The 16349-nt window shown below is 33.9% G+C and overlaps 1 protein-coding gene across 2 annotated transcripts in view; it reads left to right on the forward strand.

Annotated features, from left to right (window-relative positions):
• The window catches only part of LOC113521492 (GTP-binding protein Rhes), a 97900-nt gene extending 91426 nt beyond the window's left edge, over positions 1-6474 (forward strand). For both annotated transcript variants that reach the window (XM_052894077.1, XM_026907026.3), the window contains 2 exons: positions 1026-1206; positions 2129-6474. In XM_052894077.1, coding sequence (XP_052750037.1) covers positions 1026-1206; positions 2129-2579 — 632 coding nt within the window. In that variant the 3' untranslated portion in view covers positions 2580-6474. The remainder of the gene's footprint in view (positions 1-1025; positions 1207-2128) is intronic.
• The last annotated feature ends 9875 nt before the right edge of the window (positions 6475-16349 follow it).

Below are 16349 nucleotides of genomic sequence, written 5' to 3' on the forward strand. Positions count from 1 at the left end.
ACAGTTTAAAAATACTATTACTTCAAACAAAGGGACTGTAAAGCTGGAGATTAATGCCAGTATGATTTGGTTTCAAGAAAATATACACGTAATTTAAAAAACTTGGTAACATTTTGTCGCCACATCATGTAAAGAATTTTTTTTATACTACTTAGAATAGCAAACAACTGACGGCCCACTTGATGGAAAGTGGTAACCGTCGCCTATAGACATGAGCAGTACAATGGACATAACAGAGTAAACTGTTTTGCCCATGATACCCCCCATGCGTTGTCATTCCAGTGCTCTCAGGTGTTATTCCTTTGTACCCTGTAAATTTACGCCATATCCCACCCTTTAAATCGAAACAGAACCATGCAGAATACGTGTATTTAGTATACCATATTAGCATTTAACTGTCCACTGCTGAACCAAAACCTCTCCCATAGGAGGAGTTCTGGCAGTATTTGCCGGCGGGCAGGCGGATTGGCAACCGCAGTTAGACTTTGTTGATGCTCTGAGAGGAACGCTGCTACCCATCCTACGTCCATTAAGTCCCCTTAGTCACCAATTACGACACCTACGGGAAAGGTAGGGGTGATCCATTCTATGCCGGGACCGCGCGGCAATTACGGTATTATAGTACAATTTTCTTAAATATGTGTATATAAACTCGTTACCTGAAATAAATAAGTAAATATCATTATCCACTTTGTATTTTGAATCGTATCTTAACCGTACGTTTTTCATTATTATTTTCATCATATTTTTACGTTACTGTCCACTGCTGGACATAAACTATCTTCATAGGGGGAGTTTTGCCAGTAGCTGTCACGCTTGGCAGGCAGGTTGGCAACGGCAGCTATGCTTTTAGTGATGTTTTAAGAGGGATGCTGCTAGTGCTGCCTGCCTCTAGACCATTAAATTCCTTTAGTTACCTCTTACGACGCGCATGAGAAAGAAAGTGGTAGTTTATTCTATGTCCGGACCACATAGTGGTAAGGTGCAACTTATACAATACTAAATATATACGTAAATCTTAACAGGCGACATCTTCGTACTGGTGTTCTCGATGGACAGCCGTGAATCCTTCGAGGAAGTGATCCGCCTTCGGGAGCAGATACTGGAGACGAAGGCAAGCGCTACCAGTGGTGGAAGCAGGGGGCGACGCCAAGTACCGAGGGTGCCGATGGCTATAGCTGGCAATAAATGCGACAGAGAACTCAAGTAAGTCTGTAGCTGAAGACATTTTTGAAAAGATGTAAAGGTATGCAATAAAATAAAAGATATATAATAACACTAGCTGACCCACACAACTTTGTCTGCGTCATATAAGAGAATGAGAGGGTTGAGAGTGGGGCGTAGGCACTTATAATATAATTTTAAACGAGCTGAAACTTTCTTTAACAACCCACTTGAAAACGATTGCTCAAAATTTGTAATTTGGTAACTACAATGCTAATTTGAAATCACGCGGACGAAATCAGGAGAAACATTGTATGTTTATAATGGGTAATTATATTAGTAAATTTCGCTTTTAACCGTTTTTGTAACATATTTTATCGATGCTCCTCTCTTACTGGTCCGTAGCCTTCCTCGATAATTGGGCTATATAACACTAAAATAATTTTTCAATTCAAACCAATAGTTCCTAAGAATAGCGCGATCAATCGAACAAACAAACTCTCCGGTTTTATAATAGTAGTTTAGATTGGATTAAAATATACGAGAGAGAAATACAATTAATTCTTACGCACTCTTCTACCTCTATATTCTACATGTTAAAAAACTATGTTTCAAAATGTAACAGGTGTCAACTTATCTTTGTCACTGTTCTCTATTTCTCTTTTTCTCCTATTCTTAAATACATGGCTATTAATAATCATTTATATATAAGCTATTGAATTTTACTATAAAATTCAAAAAACTATAGAAATTATTATTTATTGCTTTCCAGTATGTAAACATGGAAAATATCTCAACATTCTTAAAATAAATATATTTGTGCAAGCATGTGAACGTGGCCTTATATTATAACCAATGTATTCTATAACATACATTTTTAAGATTAAATTGTGGTATGATATATCAATAATGAACCATTTCTAATTACTGTCATAGATTTATAAGTACGTATTTATTTTCCCAGGACTGTCCAACCTGAAGAAGCTGTAGCGTATTGTTCCACCCAGGACCCAGCTTGTGTATTCGTCGAGACGTCTGCTAAGAAAAACTATCGGGTCGACGACCTCTTCTATGAATTATTCGTCGTAGCCAATTTGCCATTAGAAATGGCTCCTAATCATCACAAACGTGTCAGCACTGCGTTTGGGAGCCCCTGCACGTTACCGCCCACAAGCAGCCAAAGCAATAGAAATAAGAAATGCACGCTTTCAATAAAGAGAAGGTTGTCGGACGCGTGCGGTGTCGTCGCACCCAACGTTCGAAGACCCAGTATCCGTACTGACCTTATGATTATGAGAACGAAGACTTGTGCCAAAGGGGACAGTGATAGCGCTAGTGGCAGCCCCAAGCTCAATCTTAACAGGCTAGTCAGACCTACTGGTCAGAATGACAAGAGGTCGTGCGTCATTCAGTGATATTTAAAACGTTTTGAACTTGAATTGTCTTTATGCTAAAGAATTATAATGGCGATATATTCTTTGATGTATTGGACAGTGGTGCTATATAAATATGTATCGGAAAAAAAAGTAAAAAATAACAAAATATTGTTGCCACTATTTCAAATAAATTTGAGAATTTAAAACGAAATCCTTAACCCTAATCAATATTACTACCAACATGAAATTCAAAATTTATATCTATATATAATTGTTAATGTTTTCACAATTTTTATTCATTCTTTGTCATTATAATTTTTATCTACCAAACTATATCGATTACTAAATAATATATCAGACTTTATAAAGAAGTTTAACCTTGAAGACATAACCTTCTTCATATTACATATCTCCTTGTTATTATGTGTTATCAACTCTCTGTAAATAAATTAAATAATTTTATATATTACAAACAACTGTTCCTTAAAATTAATATTTCCTTCTTTTTTTTTTCTCAACTACCTTCAAAAAGAAGAACATTCCCAATTGGGCTGTATTTTTTTTATGTTTGTTACCTCATAATGCCGTCAGTTGTAAACCAATTTAGATTTTTTTATTTATTTGAAACGATATATTTACAGATTAATCCTATAGAAATTTTATTAAAATAAGTTCAGAAGTTTATTTTGTAAATCAAAATAACTGGTTTTGTCACAAATGAAGACGGTTTTTTTATCTTTAATTATATTACGTTTATAAAGTGCTCAAAAGGATTGTACGGTTTTCGAATTATAATCCAAAATGACTTTCTTTATCAGTTTACAAACATTACTTGTAAAAGGTTATTATAATATTACAATTGCATACACTGCTATAAAGTATATCGTAATAGTAAATCCTAAAGGTAAATCGTATGATACCATAGAGAGATTTATATATATCTGAAATACCGTTTAATTTTTCAGTGTTATTCCTACATAAAAACTGCAGAAAGCTCAGAAAACTGTGAATCGATTAGTCTGACAATGCAATTAATTTTCTCGTTGAAAAAAGAATGATTCAGTAAGGAACTCCAACCTCCAACGACTACAGTCCGTTTTGTTATTGCTTTATTTTTCTATTTTGGAAAAATTGGATTACATCTCAATAACTATTGCTTGACATTCATTACAGTCTTTATACAAGGTTTTATAAAAGGTAAAAGGAATACAGCGTATAACTCGGAAATACTTTAGACTGGTTTTGGAATAAAAAATAAAAACAGATAAATGTTCCTGACAATAATCCCTGATGGTGTAGTTAGAGCTATTCAACTATTACCACTGTCGTGATTAATACTCGACATGTCCATATTTCACCGAGAATAATAAATTAATATAAGATGGCAAGGTGCGATCCTATCACCATTACTCGGGTTTATTCGATTTAAGAGTATTTCCATCACTAGAATTTGGGGTCTATAAATCAGGGTACACTACGAGTACTAAGCATGCGTTTGTAGCGTACAATTTCAAAACAAATAATTTAAAAAATCTACAAAATTATTTCACATAAGAGTACAAGAATATTGCGTAATATCTTCCATTCCATTAATATCTACAGAAATCTACATTATTCGTGAAATTCTAGAGGGACGAGCGATAAGAGTAAAATATCTGGCACGCCTCTAATAGTCGCATATGAAGCTGAAACGGCGGAATTACTAAGGTGCGGAATGGAAAATGGAACGAAAAATTTCATTTAAAACATTCACGCAAGTTAATATTATTTTTTCCAATTTTATTATTATAATTTTTACAACTTGATGTAAATATAATATCATTACAGTACGTACAAATTTAATAAGGGGCAGTTAATGAATTAATGAAAAATTACATTAAAATAAAACTGAATATTATGCACCGCGAATGTTATCGAAATCAGTATTTTTGTTTACAATTAAAGATTTAATTACTAGATACAACTCAATATAAATTTAAGTGTTGTTACAGTACAATTAAGGAACTGCTAGTGAATTAAGATAACTTGAATGAGTTTGGATTGTTTGCCTTGTTGCTTTAATGGATGTTAGTACATAAAAGCCATGTGTTATACAGTGTAAGTACGTCGTCGAGCTTGGAATGTGTTACTGATGTAGGAAGATATGTTTAAGTAATAAATATGAACGTTATTATATTATATTTGTTTTATCTTTATCGTCCTCAAGCTATTCCATATCATATTGCTACCCGTGAATGTATTGTCTATAAAAGGAAAATTTAAAAAGAATATCGTTGTTGAAATGGGACCAAATTATGGAAATTGCGCTCATTTCTTTGTTGTTGATTAAAAACAACGCTTCTGAAATATTAATCGTCGCCTGTTTGTCTAAAAAAAGAAATTTGTTTTCTGGGCGCGTTAATGTGAGTCGAGGTGAAATTACGATCACAAAAGCAGTCATCACTCCAGTGGGCACAGATCAATATCTCTAAATGATAAATGTAAAAATATAAAAAAATAAAATATTTCTAAACAGAAATGTAAATTATTCTATGTCTATGAATTAAGTCTACGTCTCCTTTGTTGTCAGCAACAGAATTGTGCTATTTCATTAATATTTTTTGTATTGGATAAAAAAATATTCCTATACCTATCTTTTTTTTTTATTTTTTTACCTGCGTGTATTTCAGAATACCATTAGAACGATGACTGCTTCAAATGAAAAATGTCATAACTAAAATATAATCACAGAAAAAAAAAAACAGTAATATAAATATGTATAATATATATTACATTGCTTAGAAATGAATATGTATGTACTAATTGAAACAGCAGTAATTTTTAATTATTTTAATATAAAAATGTATTTTATGTCTGTATATGTTTATACTCAGATATAAATAAAAATAAACAGTAAGGTTAAGCGCTTTTACGGACCATTATGCATTGTTTATACTTTTCTTACAAATATCAATTTAGTAAGAATTCTGTATCTTTATTTTTTTTTTTTTATTTAATCAATAATATAAAAATAAATCGCTGAACGTGTTGCTAAGCGCAAATCTCTAGAACAGTTGAACCGATTTCGCTAATTCTTTTTTTAGAATATTCCTTGAAGTACAAGGATGGTTCTTATGGAGAGAGACATTTAAAAAATTGCCTGAAAAAGTCTAAAAACAACATTTTTCTATATTCCCATATAAACGATTCGTAATAATACTTAAAAGTCAATTTTAACTTTAATACCCTACCATAAAGTTAAAGTGTTAGTGGAGAGGTTCCAGGAAGGCAAAACAATTGAGTGACGTGGCATGGCGTGTTTTATAATATTTATTTTTTGACATAATATAATTGTTGACTTATTAATTTTATTTTTTCTTTTTTTATCTTTCTAGCTGACCCGGCGTTCCGAATAGTAAGTAGCATAAATATTAAAAAAAAAACTAAAAAGTTAAAGAATCGACTGTTAGACGGTACGAAGTTCGCGGGGTCAGCTAGTATTACATTATAATTTCTCCCATATACTGAGTAATAAATGTACATGATGGTAACCCTATTCACGCAAACATGGATGAAAAAGTTGACCTATTTTTGGCAAAGCATTTATATAGAGACGCTCTCTCTATATATTCTTAGTCCTTACTAATCACTAATGCGAATCGAATATGTGATTATACATGAATGAATGAACAAGTATAATTCAATTATTATATATTTTAGCAGTAGCTTATATTTTAGGAGTTATGGCATTTTTCAAAATTTATTTATTTATTTGTTTCTATTAACTGTGCTATTTTAAAAACCTTGGTATTTTCAATACCATATGTTGACGTCGATGATATAAATATTGTCTTATCTATACTTACTGTGTTATATACATATACATAAATAATGTATCTTTATGTAACTAATCCTTTTTCTACATATACTTCTACCTTTTCTGTAATGCTAATAAAGAGTTGTTTTTAATTACTAAATGTTTTACTGACACCCATAATATACATAACATAGGATGTTAATTAGTAATATTTATGCCTTATTAGGTCGACTTCCACGTGGTTCCCCCTGGAAATCATCGTGAACAATTCTTGTTGAATTCATCACGATGGGCTAACTGACCTGCTTCATACTCACCTATCATCCTTCACTGGTGCCCCGCAGGTGTATACCGATAGCGCGGGTGGGGTTATCATTCCATTATCATCCATTAAAAAAAAATTAGTAATATTATATTTATTACATTGTGTAGTGTTTTATTTCAAACTTTACTTCTCTAGTATAGGTGTATTATGCTTTGTTAACTTACTCACGCCTAAAGCAATCGTGTTTCAACCGTGAAGCAGTTGTGTTTGCATGGCTGTGTTTCGGTTTGAAGGGTGGGATATGGCGTGAATTTACAGGGTACAGAGGAATAACACCTGAGTCCTCAGGAATGACAACGCATGGGGGGCATCATGGTCGAAACAGTATACTCTGTTATGTCCATGGTACTGCTCATGTCTATAGGCGACGGTTACCACTTTACATCAGGTGGGCCGTCAACATGTTTGCCATTCTAAGTTGTATAAAAAAAAGCAGTGTGCCAAAATATAAAAGACGGGTCAAAATATTTAAAAGTATAAGACCTATAAGAGTAAACTGGAGTAAGAAGGGAGCGTTAGTAATAAGGATTAATAGCCCCATTGCTAGCAATATACTCTTCTCGTGGTTCCCCCTGGAAACCATTGTGATTGATTTATTGTTAGATTCGTCACGGTGGGCAAACTGAGCTGCTTCATATTCACCTATCATCCGTCACTGGTGTCCCGCCCATATATACCGATAGCACAGGTGGGATTACCATTCTATTATAATCCATTAAAAAAAAAACAGTAATCCGATCAATGACAAATGTTCGCAATTATTAAATATACGTAAATATTAAAATTCAGAACAGCTTTCCCCTTTTTCAGCAATCACGCTGTATATGTTTTTTTAAAAATTTTATTTTACAATTATTCAGGTAAATCAATTTTATCCCCTTCACGGACAAAATACTCTTGAAAGTCCTCTGGTTGTTGCGTCGTAGCTTTTTTTATCTCATTTATGCAAATGCCGCCCCCGAAGTACCAATTTGGTTTTTGGGAACAAGAAGAAGTGATTTGAATTTTTACTCAAAAACTCACGGACAACAAGAGAGGTGTGGGCAGGGGCATTGTCGTGGTGAAGAATCCAACGCCCCTCTCGCGCCAATTTGGACGAACTCGTGCCACACGAGCTTTGATTGAGCACATCGACGTGAATTTTCCATCAACTGTCTGGCCTGGAGGGACGAATTCTTGATGGACAATCCCCCGAACATCGAAAAAAACAATCAACATTGTCTCGGCCCTCTCTGAATCTTTTTAACTTGTGGACGGTTGGTTCCTTCACAGCATCATCCCCAAATATTTGCCTAATTCGCTCTTATATTTTCAACCTTTTTTAGGGAAAACTCCTCTTTCTCGCATTCCAGAACACTTTTATCTCGTATTGCTTTTAAAGGCACGGACAAAATACTCAATTTGCATGCAGCATAGAATTTCTGATTTGTCACACGTGCTGCATTGGTCCGATTGGTTTCATTTGAAATTTGCATGTATATGTGTATACTACAGGTTTGCAAATAAGTATGCAAATATTGCTAATTCGTATATTTTTAACCTTTTTTAAAAAGAGTTCTCGATATGTTTCTATTTTTTTTTTATGTACGTGACTTTTTCACAGAATCATAACTGATTTTCATAATTTTTTTTTTCATTAAAACTTATATTAGTGCTGCGCTAATTTTGTTAAAATTGAAGTCAGATTTTAGTGGAAATAAGTATAAAGACAGCTTAGATTTAGTTCGTGGATTTTTATTTCAAATTTCCATTGTTATTAAAAATTATAAGGCGATGCGAAGGGAATTGCTTATTATGAAAGTATTGTTGGTATGTATTACGATTGAAATGAGAAAATATGAACAATATTTCTTTTTATTTGACTTAGAAATACAAACAAGCCGACTATCCATCTGATTGAAAGTTTTTTTTATACCACTGAGGTGGCAAGCAAGCATACGGCCCACCTGATGGTAAGTGGTTACCGTAGCCTATGCACATCTGCAATTGAAAAACCAGAGGTATTACGCGTGCGTTGCCGACCCTGAAGAACCCTCTTTACCTCCCTTTTGAAGAACCCCATGATATTGAAAGTGATCAATATCACTTTCAATCTAGATGACACTACGTATAATGACGGATCAGTACCCGTCATTACACGTAGATATCAACAAACATCATCATTGGCATCACTGTGACGATCGTATTACCTCTCATGTGAAAACAAAGATTTGCCTCCGTACCCTGCAATTTTTTTCCGGTACATTTAGGTTCTTGAGTGGCAACCTCGTACGGGTAAACGCAGTGTACAAAGACCTCCCACTAGATGAAGTAATGAACTCAAATAAATTGTAGGGAGTCAGTGGATGCAGGTGGCTCAGGACCATTCTTTTTGGCGGTCTATGGGGGAGGCCTATGTCCAGCAGTGGATAGATAATGGCTGAAATAATAATGATGATAGAGTGGGCCACCACTTCCTTTCCCGTGGGTATCGTAAGAGGCGACTAAAATAACTTAATGGTCGAAGGATGGGCAGCAGCGTCTCTCTTAAAACATCATCAAAGCCTAACTGCGATCGCCAACCTGCCTGCCAAACGTGGCAACTACTGATAAAACCTTCCAACTGGAGGAAACCTATATTCAGCAGCGGACACTTAACGGCTCATATGATGAAGATGATAACCCCGTAATTATATTACCATATCTTATACATCAAACCGAAATATAGACATGCAAATACAAAATAATTTAAAGGTTTTTTTGTAAAGTCTTTTAATATTACTCATACTAAATAATAAATTATTATCATTTCTATATCTACATAATAGAAAAGTACATAATTAGAACCTATTCAAATGAATAGCGACTAATTATGTACCTACCTTTTATGTGTGTATTAGGGTCAGCCTTAGGTATTAATTAAATTATTTTACACATTAATTTACGTATTTTCCGTTTTGTAGTAATAACATGAATAAAATATATAATAGGAAATTTGTAACAAATTCAAATTAATATTAAATTATATTACCCAACTGTTAGGTACTTAATTGAATAAAGAAAAATTGTTTATAAATACATAATAAATATGTATCAAGTGTCTATATACAATTTTCGTATTTTATATAGACACGTGACAGAATTTACGTATTTTTTTTTTATGGAAGTGAGACATTTTATCATAGTATCCTGTATGTTGACCCAAATACAACCCTATTATCTTACAAAATTTTATTAGAATATATACAATAGTTTTTTAGTAAAGCATGTATAGATTTTTTGCAGCTACTATTTTATTGCATATATAAATACAAGTAAATATTATTCCTAATCTATTTTAATAGTCTGTTGATATCGAATAGTTAATACAAATTAAAAATCTGTTATTTGATAGAATGTTTTAATTTGTTACTAGCTTCTTTGATTTTGAGAATATTTATATGGCAATATTAATAAAAAATATTTACCTTTTCGTTATATTATTATTAGAATAGACTATATATGCATTTTTTAATGGTTTATAATGGAATGGTAACCCCGCCTGCGCTAATGGTGTATGCTGCCAGGGCACCAGTAAAGGGTGATAAGTAAGATGATAAGGCAGATCAATTAGCCCATTGTAAAAAATACAGCAGGAGTTCAGTACGATGGTGTCCAGGAGGGACCACGTGGAGGTCGACCTGACATCGACCATGATATTGCTAGCAATGCTACTAGTAGTTCGGATTACTAACAATCCGTTCCACCTCGACTATATATGTTATACTTTATTAAAATACGAACAAACTCAGCGGTTAAATATATTTTCTATTTTAATACCTATTTCTGTTAAACCGCACTCGAGTTGCATGAGTGCAACACAATAGCACTGAAAATTTCATACCAATCCGCTTCTTTTCACGTACAGTTGACCTTTATTACATACGGAATACAAACATCGCAACACCTGAGAATATTTCTCGAGCAATATCTACATCGGGCTTATTTCGAGAAATAATTTTATATCGGCTAATAAAACGAGCAATCAATAGGTAAAAGTACTTTTGCACCTGGTTCTAATTGAACTGGCTGTGTAAATAAGGGAACTTTATGGTACCTACGGTTTGGCTTCGTGTTTATTGCGCAATTGCTACACTTTACAGTTACCGCAAAATAGCTTTTTTTTTTAATAACAAAAACAGTTGTATTGTTCCATGATTTGTTACATTAAATACCTGATCGTTTACGCTTTTTTAATTACGCAATATGGAAATGTTTAATTTGGTATTAGAAGCAATTTATATACAAGAAAAACTATTAACATTCTTATAAAAATGGCAAAAAACAATAGATTGTCTATGGTACTTTACGTAAAAAAACTGGTGGTGTTAAAGGCATAAACTAGTTCTAATTAGTATTATGTAAATTCCAATGATACTGTCCAGGCTGGAATCTTCGAGAACGACCAATCTCAAATTTTACATCAAGGGGCTTCCAGCAAAATATAGAGATTATCTGTCGCTCTATCTCGTCGGCATTTCCAAAGTTTTGACCTGAGGGTATTGTGTTCCGGTATAGAGAGCCGACACAAATAACACATCCTTATATCGGTGGTTTAAATAATTTATTTCTTTTAGCTTATGGTTATGGCATGGGATATACGGTAGGCCATTAATATTTAGGTGAACTAGTAACCTGATATCTTTCTTTCTACTCCTAATCATAATAATTTTATTCCCTTTCTAACTTCAAACGTGCCTCGGTGAGCCTGTCTTAATATAATTGACAATTATATTACTATTCTTTACTCAGTCTAGTAGAATGACTAATAGCTTAAAGTAAAATTGAGCATTACACTTTTGCTTGCCGAAGTGTAGCAACGTCGGAATTAACTGTCAATATTCAAAAATATTTGCCGTGTGGTCCTGGCATAGAATAGGCCACTCCTTCTTTTCCCGTGGGTCTCGTAAGAAGCGACTGAGGGAGGGCGAGGGATGAGCAGCAGTGTTTCTCTTAAAACATCTCCAAAGCCTAACTGCGATTGCCAGTCCGCCTGCCAATCGTGGCAGCTACTGGCAGAACCCTCCAAGGGGAAGACTTAAGTTCAGCAGTGGATAGATAAAGGCTGATATGATGATAATGATAGATAGATAGATAGAGAATTTCCGCGTATGTATATTACTCCTTTTTTACTGATAATATAAGAGGCGATAAGAGAACAAATCATAATACACCAGTACAAAATAAAATGATAACTGAAACATAACTCTAACCATACATACCATCTGCCCAGTAAGCAAAAATTTCCTTTTTATGGGGAGAGATTCAATCAGTATAGATCGTTAATAGTTAATCGTCGTTCGTTTATAATTTTTATGTTCACAAATAACTATACAATTACTTATAACTTTTTTGTTACTGTCACTTGTACAGATGTAGCGACCTCTGGTGTTAAGAGATGAAAATAGATCAGAATTGGCGACGCAATCGCGTAACACACTTGTAGTTCGAAAAAATTAGACGAATCGGAAACCGTGTTTTCGAATAAAAATTCAATTTCGTAATTTTTAGGTAAGGTAGGAGGTTACCTACCGAAGTAACTTTCCGAGCAAAACAAACTGGCGTCAACTGTTGTTTATTAATTATCACAATCTAACTGAACATAAACACAATTAGACTGTGGAGTAGGTACAGCGGACAATAATAACCCAGGAATTGATTATAAATAATAAGCGGTCTGTTTTATTTCAATAGAGCCCACCCAATTACAGCATTTTATGCAATATTTTATAACGTGTTGTTTGCTTATGACATAAGAAGACCTACCATGAAGTATTTTCCGAAATTTCGGGGACGAACGAAACAGAAATATGATGTTAAAATTACATAATACATGTTGTTTAAAATTATTAAAAATGTTAAAATATCGTTCCTCTGGACTATTAGAATAGGATTTATGATGAACGAAATGTTAAGCTTCATTTACTGGGTCGATTTTGATACGAACAAAAACACGAAATTGAGCCCGAAATTTCGGAATTTCATTTCATGGTAAACCACCTGTTTTTTAAATTGTAATAGACTTATTAAAAAGTAGATTTTACCTGCGATATCATTCGCGTGATCTGGATATGTTTAGTGACTGGGCCAAAAAGCTACCTGTGTTCTTCTCTAGTCCATAGCCTTTATATCAAATTTCATGGCTGTTGGTTAAGGCAACAAACAAATTTAATTTCAGATTTATAATATTAAGAAGGATAATCCCTGCTAATATTATACGACTATAGTTTATCAGTTTTTTTTGTACAACACAAAGATGGCAAACAAGCATAAAGTCCCTCTGATGGTAAACAGTCACTGAAACCTATGGACGCCTGCAACAGCAGCGATGTCACGTGCTCGATGCCTACCATGAAAAAACATTAATATACCCTTTTTGAAAAATCCCCATACTGTAGTCTTTAAGGAAAACCTCGTTTAAGTAACTAAGTAAGACGTAAGTTTATTACCACTTGCCACTAAGAAATTGTCGGCGAGAACTACCACAGAGAGACTTTGTACAAAAGTCGTCTGCTTGGATACCTGTATTCTATCCCATTCGTATTTTTGTCATGAAGCGGTTGTGTCTACTTGGCTGTGTTTCAGTTTGAAAACTAGAATATGGCGGTGAAATTACAAGGTACAAAGGCATAACACCTTAGGCAGGGTGGAAAGGGATTGTTAGTGATGGAGACTGGGAACCCCATTGCTACCCAACCAGGTCGACCTCCTCGCGGTTCCCCCTGGAAACTATTAAATTTACGGTTAATTCCTGATGAATTCATCTAACTGGCCTGTTTCATTCTTATCGATCACCCTTCACTGGTGCTTCGCCTGCGTATCCCGCTAGCGCAGGCGCGGTTACCATACCATCTTCACCCATAAAAAAATTATAAAAAAAAACACCTTAGGCATGCGTGAAAGGTAACACAGTAAGGACAACACAGTATACTTTGTTATGTTCATGGTACTGTTCATATTTATAAACGAGAGTAACTACTTTCCATCAAGCGGACCGTCAGCTTATTTGCCAAACTAAATTGCATACAAAAAGAAAGAGCTATTTTTTATCTCGGTTACTCAATATTTCATAGTTACGCGTATGAAGTTGCAGATAAAGACTATTACAAAATAAAAAGAAATCTATATATAAATCTCTGTATATTTTTATAAGTTATTTATCTAATTTATGAAATCTTTTAATTTCCAAATTTTATATTCAGGTATAATATGTATCTCACTCCAGAACCGTCACCAAGTGGCCTAGAATTGTTTTTGTGTCACGTTTTATTTTTACGATATTCTCAACATTTCGAATTTATTAAATTAAAATGAAACTTGAAACACTGCACGTATTTCGAGTTTCATTTTAATTAAATAAATTGCAAACTCCAATTCGTATAGTAATATAATTAATCCCAATATTTCATCTTTAATCGTCATTTCAATACGGTTGGTACATTCCCTCGAGTCACATGCCTAATTATGTTGGGTGCTGTAAAGTTTCAGCTTTTCAGTCGGGGTCGTGTTGAGGGCTCTCTCGACTGCACTGAATTAATGAAGGCCTCCGAAATATGGAATACGGGCTTGATTCCGTAGCAGCGAAGGGCTCTATAGAATTAAGTGAAGCCAGACGTACTTAGTCGAATTTTACAATCGCAAAAATTAAATAAAACGTATTGTGTAGTTGTACACTTGTGACAAAAAATTAATGTTCCAATTTTAAAATTTAGGTCTGTTTAATAAAAAGTTAGGACTGCAATTACTATCCTTAATTTATGTTCTATTTTTTATTATTTAGATTCCGGTAATGGAAAACACCCATAACAAATTATTATTGTTGATTTATGATTATTATTTACTGATTTTGATATAGAATCTATGCCACAACAGTAGACTCGCCCTCACATAACAATGTTGGATTCTTATACAACTGGCAAAATTTAAGCGTCACATTAACATTTAACGCGTTCACCCATAAATAATATTATACTGCTTGTACGAGTATACTACTAGTTTACCACAACGGTAACAGTCAAAAAAGTAAAAGTCAACTTTGTAGAATAGTCATTTGCTTGGGTACCTCTGTCCCATTCGTGTTTCTACCGTGAAACTGCTTCACGATAGAAACACGAAGAAGAAAACGCGAAGTGCTTGCATGGCTGTGTTTCGGCTTGGAGAGTGGGATATGGCAGTGAATTTACAGGATACAGAGGCATAACACCTTAGGCCTAAGAAATAGCAACGCGTGTAAGTATCATGGACGATACAATATATTCTGTTATGCCCATGGTATTGCTCATGTCTATAGGCGACGGTTACCACTTTCCATCAGGTGGACCGTTAGCCTGTTTGCCATTCTAAGTTGCATAAAAAAAAATCAGAAATATCTCCGAGTACTCTTGTAGGAATTATAGGAGTAAGCATTTTTTTTTTGTTAACATTTATCCTATTGACAATTTAACACGTTATCAATGCAAGATTCAACTCCATTTTCTATTTTTTTTTTATACAACTTAAAATGGCAAACAAGCTGACGGCCTACCTGATGGAAAGTGGTAACCGTCGCCTATAGACATAAGCAGTACCATGGACATAACAGAGTATACTGTTTCGCCCATGATAACCCCCATGCGTTGCCACTCCTGAGAACTCAGATGTTATTCCTCTGTACCCAGTAAATTCACGCCATATCCCACCCTTCAAACCGAAACACAGCCATGCAAACACAACTGCTTCACGGTAGAAACACGAATAGGACAGAGGTACCCAAGCAATCGACTTTTGTACAAAGTCTTCCTCTGGTCTTGCTATCATTTTACTCCCGTATTGATATCGTATTAATTTTGTGAAAACTGAAAGTGCCGTTTTACTTTGCGGTTCAAAAAACCTATTGTTTGCAAAGCAAAATCTTGCCACATGATACGATTCTACTCTAAGGATTCTACGTTCTAAACTTAAGTTTTTGAAGTCCTTGTTTTTTTTTTATTTTCTAATTTTTGTTCTAATAATCTCATTATAGATTATAATTGTTTTAATAAAATCATCGTTTTATTAAAATCTGAATCGACAGCTATAAACAGTATATATAAAAAAAATTAAAATGCTATTTTTATGTTTTTCCAGGCAATTCTATTTTTTTTTCTTTATAAGAACCTACATCGAATTTCAAAGAATATTTATGAAGAAAAAAGCTACTCGAATCAATTCAGCCGTTCTTGAGATTTGAGCAACACATTTATCGGTTATTTTCCATATAGGTTAAAGAGGTACTTCATTTACAGTCATTAACATACTAATTATAAAGCAAAAACAAATCAATCAAACGACATATCAAATGAATATATACTTTGATCTCTAACTCTGTTTTGCGACAGGAAGAGAATGGCGTGTGTTTGACAGGTAAGAAAGGATTTAAAGGTGGGGTAACTCAAAATTTGTTATCACAATGGTACAACAAGGACGGAGTCTTTACTGGAGTCTGTTTAAATAGAATTTAATGAAAAAGTGACCATGTTTTATTAAAACTATTACAGAAATACTTGTTAAATAAAATTGGTTCCAAATAGAAACATTATATATTGAAACATTATATATTTTATTTATATTTGCTAATAGAAGTATACTGGGGGAAAGGGATTGTTGGCAATGGAGCTTGACATCCCCATTGCCAGCAATATGCCCTATTAGG

This window comes from Galleria mellonella, unplaced genomic scaffold, assembly GCF_026898425.1.
Source record: "Galleria mellonella isolate WM207_F2 unplaced genomic scaffold, CSIRO_AGI_GalMel_v1 utg19, whole genome shotgun sequence".
NCBI classification, from domain to species: Eukaryota; Metazoa; Arthropoda; class Insecta; order Lepidoptera; family Pyralidae; genus Galleria; species Galleria mellonella.